We start from the raw sequence: 14,441 nt of genomic DNA on the forward strand, positions 1-14,441 counted from the left end.
TCAGAGCCTCAGAAGGTTAAGGGGAAGAGAAACCTCGTCACAGATCGAAGAGAGAAAGGGTAGGAAGTGGGAGAGAAGGGAGAAACATGGAAAGAAGGAAGGGAGGAAGGAATAGAGGAAGGAAGTAAGAAATGAAGGAAGATAGGGAGGGATGGAGAGAGAGATAAAGGGAGGGAGGGAGAGAGAGGGAGGGAGGGAAGAGAATAAGGTATTTGAAGACTTTGTTACTAAGGTCCACCATGTCCTGACAGCTGAGTCAGCTGTAAATTGAGTAAGCTGTAAACTGATAACAGCTCAGTGTAAATGGAGAACTCACTTTCAAATCATGGCTTCCCCTTCTGCACTGACCTTATGTGGAGAGCGTCTCTAAGCACTGGCATCTGACCTTATCTGCAGGATGACTCTGCTCAGAGCTTCCTCCAAGTGCTGCATGATTTAGCCCCTCAGTCCTGCTCACCCTTCCCACCTGTACCATAGTTAGGTGCTGTGCTATGACCAATCAGCCCTCCCCACACATAAACCCCAAAGCCCTTATATACCCTACACCCCGGAACAATAAATAGAGCTGTCTCACTGAAGCTGTCTCTGAGGTAGTCCTTCTGACAAACTCACAGCCATCAAAACCCCTGCGTTCACTGCCTTTGCTCCCTCAACCCTCATGGGCCAATGACGCCCCTAGAAAAGGGAGACCCTCAATAAGGGGAGTGATGAGGAAGGGGAAGAAAGAGAGAAAGGCAGGCAGTGAAGGGTGGGTGGATGCAGAAAAGGAGAGTGAGGGAGGGGAGGGAGTGAGGGAAGAGGAGAGGAGAAGGGGGAAGGGAAGCAGAATGAAAGACAGAGACACACAGAGAGACAGACCCAGACAGACACAGAGACAGAGACCAGGGTGGAGTGGAAGCTTGCTGCACCACCACCAACTCCCAAGTGTTTCCCGGGAATAGCTGCTCAGGTCACAGGGGTAGTTAAGGAGGGACAGTCATGGAAGGGTTTCTTGGGGTTCCCTGATAAAACAAAGGCTTGCCCTTCTGGCGTGATGCCACAGAGGGCTGCCTTTCACCAATAACCCGGTCATTTTGTGGATATTGGGGCTTAACATTGAATTTCTCAGTGCTGTTTGGTAGGATAGAGATTAATCCCAGCAAAGAGAATTGCTTAAACTTTCTGGTTTTAAGTCACCTTTCTGGAGTTTTTAAAATATAATTGGAGAAAGCTGCACATGCATTCTCTTAGTATGTTTAGCTATCGGTCTGTGATGAATTAAAAATGCTTTAAGTCTTCCCCCACTGATCTAAAACTTGATGTCTAGCTTTATTTTTGGTAGGATTTAACATCATAAAAATTTATGTGTTCAGTATATGTAAGCTTTATTTTGGGAAACTTGGTAAGATTACTCTGTCACCTCTGTGAGTTTTAAATTTTAAGTTTGCAAAAAGCTAACAATCCCTATAAACTGGTCTCTTCCGCACGCCGAATCTCTGTGCTGTTGGGTGTCTGCTATTGTAAAGATGGTCTAAACCATGGAAGTAAAGCAAGAAACCATGGGCTAGCAATCCTTTCATACAGTGATGGAGGCTGGGCCATGCTTGTGTAAGGAACAGACTTGGGTGAACCAAGCGTTAGTTGTTTATTAAAGAACCCAGGCTTAGTGAGGAGATATTAACACATATATCTATTGCTCTGTATCTAATCTACAAACATTACCCTAATATTTATTTATTAAGTTCCATAACATTTATCGCTTTGTATTACTTTGCATTTTATTTGCAAACGTTTATAAAATGTATCGTAACGTCTCTTTATTAAATTATATACCTATACAAACACAGACGGAGCCCTGTGGCTTATAAATTGCTCTTCAAACGGTGTTTAGCATCTTACTGGTTCCCCAAAAGTTGAAATTTGTTCATTTAACTTGTATAAGTCATACATTTATCTTCTTGAAAAATTGTATTTTCAAACTTTTAAACCTTTCAAACATCAGGCACTTACCTTTAAGCCTTCTGGCCCTGGTTCACCCATATACCCTTTTCGACCTGGTTTTCCCTAAGAGAGAGAGAAAAAAGAAAGGGCGATTATTTAATAATCATCACTACTAAAGGTGTCAAGGTGTCCTAACATTTAGGACATGCAGTTTGTTCTACAATATGGACAACTTCAAGATATTCAATGCTCATATCGTATTCATTAACCACCCAGACTACAAATACTGGAGCATCTCCAGTATGCCATGCACAGCTCTGATCTGTGAGGATAGAGAGAACACACATCTGAACTGTGAGGATAGAGAGAACACACATCTTATCTGTGAGGATAGAGAGAACATACATCTGATCTGTGAGGATAGAGAGAACACACATCTTATCTGTGAGGATAGAGAGAACACACATCTGAGCTGTGAGGATAGAGAGAACACACATCTGCCCTCATGAAACATACACTTCAGTGAAGGTGATAAAAAGTTTAAATGCATAATACATGTATAATGAACAGATATATATCATGATCACATATGCATATATACATGCACACACATGTTATAGTAGGTAGTGGTGGATATAGAGGTCAACAGATTAAGCAGGGAAGGGAGATATCAACTCTTGCAGTTTTCGTATGGTTTCTATGGAAGAAGACGTCAGTGAGAAGCTGGCACTGGAGTACAGATTTTAAAAAGGAGCAAACTCTGTGGACATTGCAGGAACCACAGTCCAGGCAAACGCCCTTTGGGAAGACTGGAGCAACTCTGGGGAGTCGGAGCGGAGATGCAAATGGAGAAGATGTGTAAGAAGATGAAGTCAAGAGAGAGAATGGGGGACTAGGAAGCTGGGTCACATAACACCTGATACGTTTAGTAGGTCATTTGGCTTTCATTCTGAGCGAGGCAGGAAACCTCAGGTCAGCCTTGAGAAGTGCGGTATGGCATGTTTAATGCATCTCCTTGATGCGATTTCAGAAGGGAAGAGTGTAAGTGGGAATCCACTGCAACAGTCCAGTGAGGAATGCCCACGGTGTGGCTCAGGGCTGCAGCAGAGGCAGCTGGGAGAAATGGTGCAGAGCTTCAGGAGCTGCTTATGGTTCCCATAGGGAACGTGGGAGAAGAGGAGAAGAGGCAGCATGAACTCCGTAAACGCACCTGCAGCTGCACCTTCCACCAGGCTGATCAACTGATTCCACTGTGGACTGCTGCGGAAGGCTTGGACTGTGTTCAGTTTCCAGTCCCCTTAATTAGCCATGCCTTGACCTCCTCTGTGTGTGTGACCTAATGTCTCTGTGACTGTTAGGTACAGAATTTAGAATGTACAGGGAGCTGATCTCTGCCACCCGAAAGGCTAGGAATGAGGTCAGATAGCACCTGAGGTTAAGGCTTCCATCTCCTGGCCTTTCCGGAACGTAACCTATCTCACTAAAGTTCCCACAGATGTAACTGCAGAGTGTGGTAGCTTTAGATGTTTCTGTGTTCTGTTACAACACAAGCTTCCCGAAGTCGTTACTATATTGGAGCACAGTATTTAAGGTAACCAGAATCTGTGTTCCTGGGCACGGTCACTCATTTTTGGCTCCAAAATAAATCTCATTCTTTTTAGGGGATGGTTGTGTTTTTGCATTGACAACTGTAACGTTTTCGGTTCTGATGGAAAGATGCTGTTCTGAAAGACCTGTCTAGGAAGTAGAGAGGATTTTTAGAGAGGAGACGTTTATACACTGGGATGTGTGATTTTCTAAAATTGAATTTGAAGAGATTAACAAAATAGGAAAGTTGATACCAGAGACCTAGGACTTTTGCCCTCCTGATCTTCACCCTGTGTATAGATAAAATGATTTCCAGAAGACAGAGTTGGTTTTCATAAGTTCTCAGAGATGCGGCTGTTGACCACTATGAGATGAGGAGACCGGGAAATGGCGGATGGATTCAATAGCAGAAGAACCGGCTTGGTCTGCCATTGTTGGTCTGGAGGTGCGGGGACCCAAGTGGGCAGGGAAGCAGCAGTGGAAGGGCAGAGAGAGGAGTTTTACTGAGATTAGAGGGATGAAGTAGCACTTGGAAGAGAGATCAAACCCCCACGTTCTGATTTATTTCTAAGGTGGAAGAAACAGTAGTAGGCCTTTGTACTGGCAAGAGTGGTCCCCTTGGGAAAGTGATTACCATGTCCGAGGGGAAGAGTTCTCTGAATCGCCAAAGGACGTGGGTAAAATGAAGAGTGAAGTGGAAAATTCTGACTGTAGGAAGCTCAACAGACTGACTATTCATTCACACAACAAGGCAAAAGGCCGAGTCCAAATGGAAGGACGGAAACTGAGACAGGTACAGTGAAACGGTCAGCAATGGCCAGACTTTCTCTGCTTTGAGCGATGGAGAAGGTAAAGCGGAAGAATGAGGATGATACGGAAGTAAACAGTTTCAGAGAGAAGGTTACAAAATTGTAATTTAGACACAGAAGAATCAAATGGGCAATAAAATAGAATTCAGAGCATAACCAAAAAGATGGCGTTGGACACCTGTTAGCGAGGCATTTGGAGTCATGAGGAACCATGGGAAAGCACTGAGGTAGGTATGGGTGCCCTCAGATTGGGAGACTATGCATCAGGAAGAAAAAGCAAGAGAAATAAGATGCTGCTGGCTGGGAAGTGAGACTTTGTAAATGGAAGTAAGGGCATGATAGAACAAGGCAAGTGTGGGGCTTCCTTACCTGGACCCCATAAAATTATATATCACCCCGAGGTGGCACAGCCTCTCTCCAGCCTGCCCTCAGCTCTGGGCAGGTGTCAGGGACTGACCAGCAGAGGACACACATGGGCTTTGTCCTAGGAAGCTAACACAGCAGACAGACAGACGGCCCATCCGTCTTCCCAGCCTTTTCAGTCTGTCTGAATTTGGACCTGACCCTACTCCTGCTTTTGAACCTGATTCAGCCTTTCACCTGAATACAGGATCCGAAATTTAGCTAAGAGTGAAATAATTTCATTTTTTTCTTGTACTGACCATTTTTTTTAGCAATCCATTTTTATTAAAACTAAATTAAACTAATTAAAACTAAATAAAATCCACTTTATTACATTTTTATTTATTGGAATGTGCCATGGCGAAAACATTGCTTTTAATTCCAAATATACGTCTCATTTAAGTGCCACGGGAAACTATGGGATGCTGTACTCAGTTGATGCTGTAAACAGGTATGTCTGGAGACACTACACTTACAACCTTTCGATGATACATTGTTTTCCGTAATGAGATTTTTCTCACAAAATAGTAAATGTTTCCTTTTCATGTGAAAAGAGACATTGGCTCAAAACAACCAGTGGGTGTTCCTCTGAGACATAGGCACAGTGACTGATTAATGTCTTACTAAATACAAAAACAAACTTGAGTGTGTGATTTGTGACAGGCTCACGTAAAGAGGCAGACATCCTTCACATGGGTTCGATGACTCTTAAATGTAACACACACATCCTAACCCTTTCAGTTGCAAGCTTTGGCTATGAATACAAAATTACTCAAATTTATTTCCAGAGCTTAGAGAACAATAGTCTGTATATCACAAGACAGTACTATCTGATTACAATTAGGGCAAAATTACCTACTAGGTTTCCATAATTTCTATACTGGTAAATCGATAAATTGGAATTTCCAGAAAGTTTTCCTAAAATCACCTTACTTGGCATTACTGGGAACCCTTTAATAATTTCCATACACTTCTAGGACTATAAAACCACTGGGAAAAAGAGAAATGATAATTAATAATAAAATAAATGGGTTGGGAATTTAGCTGGGTGACAGAGCACTTATTTAGCATGTCCAGAGTCCTGGAGTCACCCCTCAGCTCTGGGGAAAAATCATCTCTAGAAATATCTAGTTATCAACTTACTTTATTTTGGGGGTTTTAAGATCATAATGGTTCTAGATTTTGCCTTTTGTTATTAATAGAAATACTATATTCTCAAACTATTACTGTTTTATTAAATTACTATGTTTTATTACTATGTTTTTAAACTATGTTTTAAAGACAAAACATGCAGAAAAAATATTTCAAGTAACTTATTTTGAGAGTGTCTATATTATATTTCTCTTCAACAAACATGAAACAAAAAGTAGTTTCTCTTCTCTAACCAAAATTATACCATTTAATTTTATAATTAAAAAATTTAACCTTTAAATTTTTTTCTTGAGATAATAAGACATTTGCAGCATTTCTCCCTTTTCTTCTTCCCAAACCCTCCAATTGAGACACGGTCTTACTGTTCACCTGAGGCTAGCCTAGAACTCATTATTACGCCCAGGCCAACCTTGTCCTCAGTTCTTTTTGCTTTCTCCCCAAGACTGAACTTAGGAGCAGATACAACCTTTCTGGGATTTAGGGAATCACTCTTGTGATACTTACCCTAGATCCCAGTTCTCCAAAGGGTCCAATTGGTCCTTCTTCTCCCTTGGAAATGAATCAGAACAAATCATGGCTTCAAATAGTGTTTAAAAACAGAAATCTTAATGTGTTGCATTTATTCTGCAATCTGAAGCTTGTTAGGAGATACAAAAAAAAAAGTTATACCACAACCCCCTTACAGTTTGGAATCCAATCTTCTCATGTTTTAATATTTTGCTGATTGTCCCATATTTAATTTAAAAAGAACATGTGAAATTGGGTTACTTTTTAAATTGGTGGATGGCATACATTCGACAGGAAATTAGAGTGGAGGAGATTAAAGTAATTAAGAATCTCTGAGATTACTAAGGATAATTTCTAACTTGTTGCCTACACAGAAATGCAGCTCTGTTCTTGGCAGATGAAAATCAACACACATATTCATGGTATATTCAACAATCACTTATACGGGCTGTGCTCTAGGTCCACTCGATACTTCATTCATTCATTCATTCATTCATTCATTCATTCATTCATTCATTCATTCTTCTTCTTCTTCTTCTTCTTCTTCTTCTTCTTCTTCTTCTTCTTCTTCTTCTTCTTCTTCTTCTTCTTCTTCTTCTTCTTCTTCTTCTTCTTCTTCTTCTTCTTCCTTCCTCCTCCTCCTCCTCCTCCTCCTCCTCCTCCTCCTCCTCCTCCTCCTCCTCCTCCTCCTCCTCCTCCTCCTCCTCCTCCTCCTCCTCCTCCTCCTCCTCCTCTTCCTCCTTCCTTTTAAGACTGAGTCTCTTCTGTAGCCCAGGCTTGCCTCAGATTTGTGATCCTCCTGCCTCAGCTTTGCAAGGGGTGGGATTTTGGTGGTGCTGCCACACCTGGCTAAAGGCACGAGTTTGTTTGTACACTTTAGTTTTGTCTGCAACTCTTGATACACAAAAGTAAATCCTATCCTGTCTGAGTGTAGCTTTCAGAGCACACTAGATCTTAGTCAGATGAGGCTTACTGTCCAACGCTGTATTCTTCACTAATTTTTAGTCAAATTAGCTACAATGTCACAAAATGTAAAAATCCGGTATGTTTTTGTAAGAGTCAAGACCGAATAGTGGAAAGAGAACAGAGATAAACATAATCAAAGAAAACCAAGTTCTAGGCATTATTTTCCAAGGAGAAATAAAAAGCAAGTGTGCTCCATTTACAAACATGTTTATGATATGTGTTGATTTTCTCACCTTTAAGTGAATGATTGATATTATTAGTTTGTGTTACCACTCTTGACTGCATGTATAGACCTCCTTAGCCCCATAGGCCTTATATATTTGATAAACAGACATTTTGTTCGATTGACAAGCCAACTAAATATAATTTATTCATTCACAAATATAAAATAGTCATAGGCAGTAAACATGAGTTCTAGTGCATATGTTTCATTCTGGTTTCAGATTCTTCAACACTTCATTGGCGACTACTGAAATAAATCACCAAAGAGCTCAGAACTCTGTAAAGTGATTCCAAATTCCACCCATAGGTGCCAATGTAAATAACTTGAAATCTTTTACAGAGAAAATCGTTCACGCTAAGGAAATTCTTTTCGTTAGGCAAAAACTGAAGCATCACAAAAGTAAACAGGGAAATTCCAACTAAAAATTTGCTGACTGGACATGAATTTCCTCCATACCTGAGTTCCTTTGAGACCTGGAGGCCCAGGGGGCCCTCTGCTTCCAAGATGTCCCTATGAAAGCAACACAAATATAAAAGATGGTAATCATACACTGATACACTTTTATCAGCCAGCATTACCAGAGAGATGGGAATACTGTTGGGTACCACTTCTAATTAAGACATCAAAATAAGATGAGACTGAAGGTAAGCAAAACTACAAAATATCTAGAAGATGCCAGGTTTCAAATAATTTTTTGCTATTTTTCAACTTTCAGACATCTTTTAGGACAATTCTTTTTATTTAAAGCAATTGGCAAAGCTGTTGTTATTCTGTGCATAAAGCATTCCAGACGTCTTTTGAGAGAAGGGTAGAGGGTGGCATGTGTTATTCATATAAAGGGTCCTTCATCTCCACCATACACGTTGCTAAAATAAGGGTAATTTGCATAATAAATGAACCTTATCACCTGGATTTTTAAAGACTATTAAATTCTTCTGTTAACACTAAAACATTTTTAAAAGGTGATTGCTCACTAGGTGAAAACTTGTTCAAAATAAACTGTACAGCTGATCTCCTGTTCATCAAACACCATCCAACAGCCATTTGACTTGGCATTTTATTGGTGGTTCTGTTGGAAATGTGCAATGTCTCAGAAGAGTTTTATGCACAACCTTCCTAAGTTTATTTTGCATGATCGTTACAATGTTTTTGTCACAATTAAGAGTTTATTTCTTTTTAAATCTGTTTTAATCGTAGCAAATAACTCCATGGCATTAAAGAATAGATGTCCCCTGGTGACTTGCACTTTCAGTTTTGGGATTTATCAGTGACAAGACATACGAGATCTTTCTACAGATCTTGCTCTTTCCTGACGATGCTTTGATTCGAGGAAGAAATGGAAACTGGCTGCTTAGCTCCAGTGTGCATCTCTGCAAGTGAGAGACGTGAATATTATCACTCAAGAAACTACAGCACTCAGGCCAGTAAAGCAACTTTTACACATTGATCCATTTATGACAAAAAATGACCTTAATTTCCTCCAAGGAAACATTTCTTCCCCTCTTGACCTTGCAGTTTGGAGGTTAAAGGTCTCTAACCCTGACTGTAGTGGTAGATGTGCAACAGAGACTGGATTTCGTCAACTTCTTCAACTTCCCTAGAGGCAGAGATTGGTTTAGCAGTGAGCAAAGGACAGACTCCCCTCTCCCAGTTTCCAACCTCAGTGAAACTGCGGAAGAACCAGTAAGGACGCCCAGATAAAGTAAGAGACATTGCGTGTAGATGGGTTGGAACGCTAATATTGTTAACATGCCCAGGATACAGAAGGAGACCGGCACCTTCAATGCTTCACTGTAAAACTCCAGAGTTGTCTTTGGTAGAAACATGGAAAAAACCTAAAACTCGTACAGAACCACAAAGGATCCCAACAGCACAAAGTCTTGGAAAGAAACATGGAGCTGGAGTTGTCCTGCTTGCTGACCTTAAAGCATATCGCAAACTGGTCATTTAGGATGAAACTGAATTCCCCTGCCCCTTTAATCTCTTACTTCAACAGGTTAAAATGGATTAGACTTGAATATGAGATCTCAAACCACAGTTCATACAGAAGGAAATATGGGAAAATGTCAAAATGCTACTGGTGCCATTGCCATCAAAACAGAAACAATGGGAGTACAAATGAGGGAGTAAAATGACCTCACACCGAGAGCTTGCGTGCCAAGAAGGACATGAGCCATACGCCCAGAGGGCAGCCTGCAGGGTGGGAGGAAACGTCTGCAAACCACGCACCCAATGTTGCATTGAAATCAAAATGTGTAAGGGACTCCTACTGCTCAACTCAAAACTCCACACAGCCCACTACGATTTGGGCAAATGATTCCGGGTATACATTCAAAAGAATTGTAAACAGGGGCTGGAGAGATGGCTCAGAGGTTACCAGCACTGTCTGTTCTTCCAGAGGTCTTGAGTTCAGTTCCCAGTCACCACAAGGTGGCTCACAACCATCTGTAATGAGATCGGGTGCCCTCTTCTGGCTTGCAGGCGGAAAGCTGCTATTATGTATGCTGTATACATAATAAATACATATTTTAAAAAGGAACTGTAAACAGACTCCCAGAGATCTGCACGTCTATATCTGATGACACATTATTTACAATAGAGTCTGGTTACTCTATTGTCCATTGATGAGCGAGTAGAGAAAAGTGCGTTATATACAGATGATGCAGCTTTTAGCTTTAAAAGGAAGGAACCGATGTCATGGGCTTCAAGATGGATAAACCTTGAAGACATTATGCTAATGCAACTAGCCAGGCACAAAACAGCAAATTCTGCAGGACTCAACTTACATAAGGTATATAAAGTACACAAAACCGTAGAGGGTCATAGTAAATTGGCCTTGTCTGGCAGAGATACAATCAGGGGATGCTTTTTAGTGGGCATTTTAAACGAGCAAGATGAAAAAGGTCTGGAGATCTGCCCTGAACAACAAGCACACACATATTAAATATTACAATACTTACTACACACCGATGAAGACATTAGGAAGACACTTTAGGTTGTGTGTTTTGCACAAACGCACATGCTTGCGTGCACACACATGTGTGAGACACACACATCACTTTCCTGCAGGTTTGTTGGGATTGTGGTTTCCATGCTTCAACCTTATATTTTTATATTTAATATCTCTCGCAATTGGCTTCTTGACCTCCTGGAGTCGGACAGATCTCTTTCTGTACTGCTTTTATTTTACAGACGCTCCACTTGACTAACCCTAACCCATTCAGTGTTGTAAAAATATAAAAAATAAAAAAATACGGTTGTCTTTTATCCCCCACTAGCTCCGGCACTGCAGTGCCCCACGATATCTGCTGGACATCTTGTCAGAAGCACACATTCCAATTCTGTGTCGGCCTAGACCAGCCGCCCCACACTCCATTACACTTAAATCTGCACATGAAAGAACACACAACACAGTAACCTTAGATCCAATTGGTAAGATATAATTGCCCACCTAAACATACAGAGCCCAGTACCATCCATCCCTTAAGAACATTAATAACAACCTGTAAATACACAGAGCAGAATCTTAACGTCACCTGCCATGGCTTCTCGCCCTCTCCCTCCTGTCTTCCCTCAAACTTCTCTCCCACCCATCCTTCCTTCTCCTCCAATGACAGGCCTCCTTCTATCCTGTATTTCCCTGTATCCTGTATTTACAAATTCAATGGGGAGAAGGTTCTGGTGAAGTCACCTGAGTCCTGAGAGGTGACTAGGCAGCTGTCCTTGGGGCAGTGGAATTAGCATCAAAATACAGTTCAACAATTCAGTTCAAATCCCAATTTGTCTGTGAAATCTCCAAGAAATATGGCCACGCCAACTAGTCTCTCCTCTAAAACTCTCAGCTATCCGCTTATCCTCTGCCGCCTAATAATTATGCTTTTAACGTTTCCCACGTGGAAGACATGTTTTTTTTTATAGGATTATAAATTCCTAGTACAGAGAAGACTATGTCTTAATCTCATTTTCTAGTTACCGCTTAATATATTACAAGTGATAATACAGAAAAACTTTATCCACTATACAAACTCAATAAATATTTCTCAGCTGACACAGCCTAGAGAACAGAACTGTTAATACAGTAAATATGCATATAAAACCTTGACTTAGTGGACGGAAAGTCGTCTAGGAGAATGATCTAGAGTCATGCATCCTTTTCTTGCTAAGTTGGTTTCCCCCTATACAGATTAACATATGACATGTTGGAGTCAGTCAGGGCAAGAACTGTTTCCATGTATTACTCAACAAAACCTCACAGATGCTAGGTTTTCTCTGTAGGCTTCCCGGGACTGTAATACAAGACATAGTGACAGCTGGTTTCAGCATTCCCAATTCCATAGACAAAGCAGCAACACAAGCCACTGGAGCAGCAAACACGGTATCCCTCTGTTTACCAGAGAGCAGAGAATATTTACTGGGTACTCGTACTTTCTTCAGCAACCAGCGGAGGATGTGGTTTTGCTGATGTTTATGGTGTTCTTGAAAGCAGCTTGCCAAATTGAGTGTCTCTCAGAAAGGCTTACTGAAGAATGTTTGTATCTGTATACAGATACACACACGGAACTCCACAGTCAGTAGAACCATAAAGGACACAAGTTTGCAATCCTGGTTTGAGGTTTTCAGTCAACTGGCAGAAAACGAACAGAAGATGAAAGGCTTTTGCAGAGATTTTGCCTGGAAAGAATCCTCCCTTTTATTGAACCCAGTGCAGCCATTTCTTTTCGAACGCAGTGTGCATGGTTTTCTTTTAAAAAATGTGTTTATGTTTATTTCATGTGTGTAGGTGCTTGCCTACACGTATGTAGTCAGACAGTGTATGTATCTGGTACCCACCAAGGACACAAGAGGGTGTCCCCTAGAACTAGAGTTACAGATGGCTTTGAGCCACCATGTGGGTGCTGGGAACAAAATCTGGGTCCTCTACAAGAATGGCAAATGCTCATCCCCACCGAGCCACCTCCCCAGCCCTGACCTAGTGATTGGCGATTGTGTCGGTATGGCTCTAGTAATTAGCATTATTCCTGCTTCCTAAGCAAGACGTGCAATAAAACTAAGTCTAAGGATGTGTCTAGGATACAGTGCACATTGCCGAAGAATCATATCACATACATGGCATAAGTACAGTTGGCTTTGTTTCTCCTGCCTCGAAACAAGTTCAAGACAAATGAGAAAGACCCAGGCAAAATCAGACCTCTCATTCTTAAAGCACAAAGTCATGCTCTCACCGTTACCTTCTCCAATCCTTTTGATAAAATAGTTTCTCCTAAAAGTTGCTTTAAACTCTAGCCATCTACATAAAATAAATTGGTCCACGTTATTGTTATGACTGTATCTATAAGCGCCTATTGATGAGATAATTTTAGAAGAATGCACTCCAAGAAGCAGTCGTGATCTGTTGTCGATTTAACAACTGGTATTTGTTAAAGTATCTGGCTTTCAGGCTTTTTACTCAACTTTTTAAAAAGGTGTGTGTGTGTGTGTGTGTGTGTGTGTGTGTGTGTATTGCACAGTCACACACACACACACACACACACACGTATGCTAAGATGTTCATGTAGAAACCTGAAGATCGGCCTTGGAAATCTGCACTCTGTGAGTTCCAGTGTGAGATTGGTCTGGGGTCTCCTGTCCTTTCACTCTGTGAGTTCCAGTGTGAGATTGGTCTGGGGTCTTCAGGTGTGGTAGCTGGTGCTTTCCCTGCTGAGCCAACCAGAAGGCCCATCGCCCCATTTTTAACATTATTTTAAAAGTTACTTTAAACATTTTTATTTGTGAGTGTATAAGCCTGATTACCTGTATATGCACCATTTGCACAAGCTTCCAAGGGAGGCCAGAAGGGGGCATGGACGTCTCTGAATTTGTGACCAGTGGGTATAAGCCACCCAATGTGTGTGCTGGGGATTGAACCTGGGTTCTCTACAAGAGCAGCAGGGCTCTTACCTGTGGAGCCATCTCTCCAGCTTCTACTTTAAATCTTTCAGTTGTAATACTAAAATAATGACCTCAAAGAGATCTTAAGATCACCATGGCAACCATATTAAAAAGGTCAGCTGACTTTAAGGCTTTTCTATTCCATCACAGTGAAATGTAATATGACTCTCCACCAAGCATGGTGCACCTCCTGGCACATCAAAGTCAACCATTGCTTCCTGATTCCCAAAGACTTCAAATCTGTTGCTCAATTCTCGAGGCTCTCACAACGCACTCCCAACACTTTCCAGCAACTTATGTGTTTACTATATATGGTGTGTGTGTGTGCGTGTGTGTGCGTGTGTGTGTGTGTGTGTGTGTGTGTGTGTGTGTTCGTGTGTGTGTGTGTGTGTGTGTGCCTGCATGGTTTCATCCGCACCATGTGTGTGCAGGACCCACAGAGGTCAGAAGAGTGTGTAAGATTCCCCCGAACTGCAGCTACAGGCCACCATGAGCTGCCATGTAGGTTCAGGGGACTGAACCTGTGTCCTCTTCGAATGCAGCCATCTCTGCTAACCAGTGACCTATTTCTCCAGCCCCTATCGTCCTTTTATACTGTACTTATAGTTTTCTATAACTATTTATATTTCGTGTCAAACTAGAACACCACCCACAGAGGTTAATACTTCTTACACAATGGTTATTATTTTACCAGTAGCACCTGACATAACACAGAAAGCAATGCGATGTAGGTTGAATGAGTGAAGCATTGAGTGAGTGAACAAACAAAGCAGGTCAAGGCTGGAGCAGACTGGAGACATGTAACACCATTCTCTGTACTGTACGTGTTTCCTCCTTTCTCATTTCTACATTTTATCTTAGTTTACTGATGGCTATTATTTTTATGTGTCAAAATAAGTATCCTATCACACTCATGCAGATCTGCAAATTCTCCCAAGTTCTCTCTA

General features: G+C 41.4%; 1 protein-coding gene across 1 annotated transcript in view; it reads right to left on the bottom strand.

The window, feature by feature from the left end:
- The window catches only part of Col24a1 (collagen type XXIV alpha 1 chain), a 255,521-nt gene that overhangs the window by 140,265 nt on the left and 100,815 nt on the right, over window positions 1-14,441 (bottom strand). The window contains 3 exon segments of the mRNA XM_032897221.1: window positions 1,990-2,043; window positions 6,375-6,419; window positions 8,023-8,076. Of these exon segments, the coding sequence (XP_032753112.1) occupies window positions 1,990-2,043; window positions 6,375-6,419; window positions 8,023-8,076 (153 nt within the window).

The sequence above is a fragment of the Rattus rattus genome, chromosome 3 (assembly GCF_011064425.1).
Source record: "Rattus rattus isolate New Zealand chromosome 3, Rrattus_CSIRO_v1, whole genome shotgun sequence".
Lineage (NCBI taxonomy): Eukaryota > Metazoa > Chordata > Mammalia > Rodentia > Muridae > Rattus > Rattus rattus.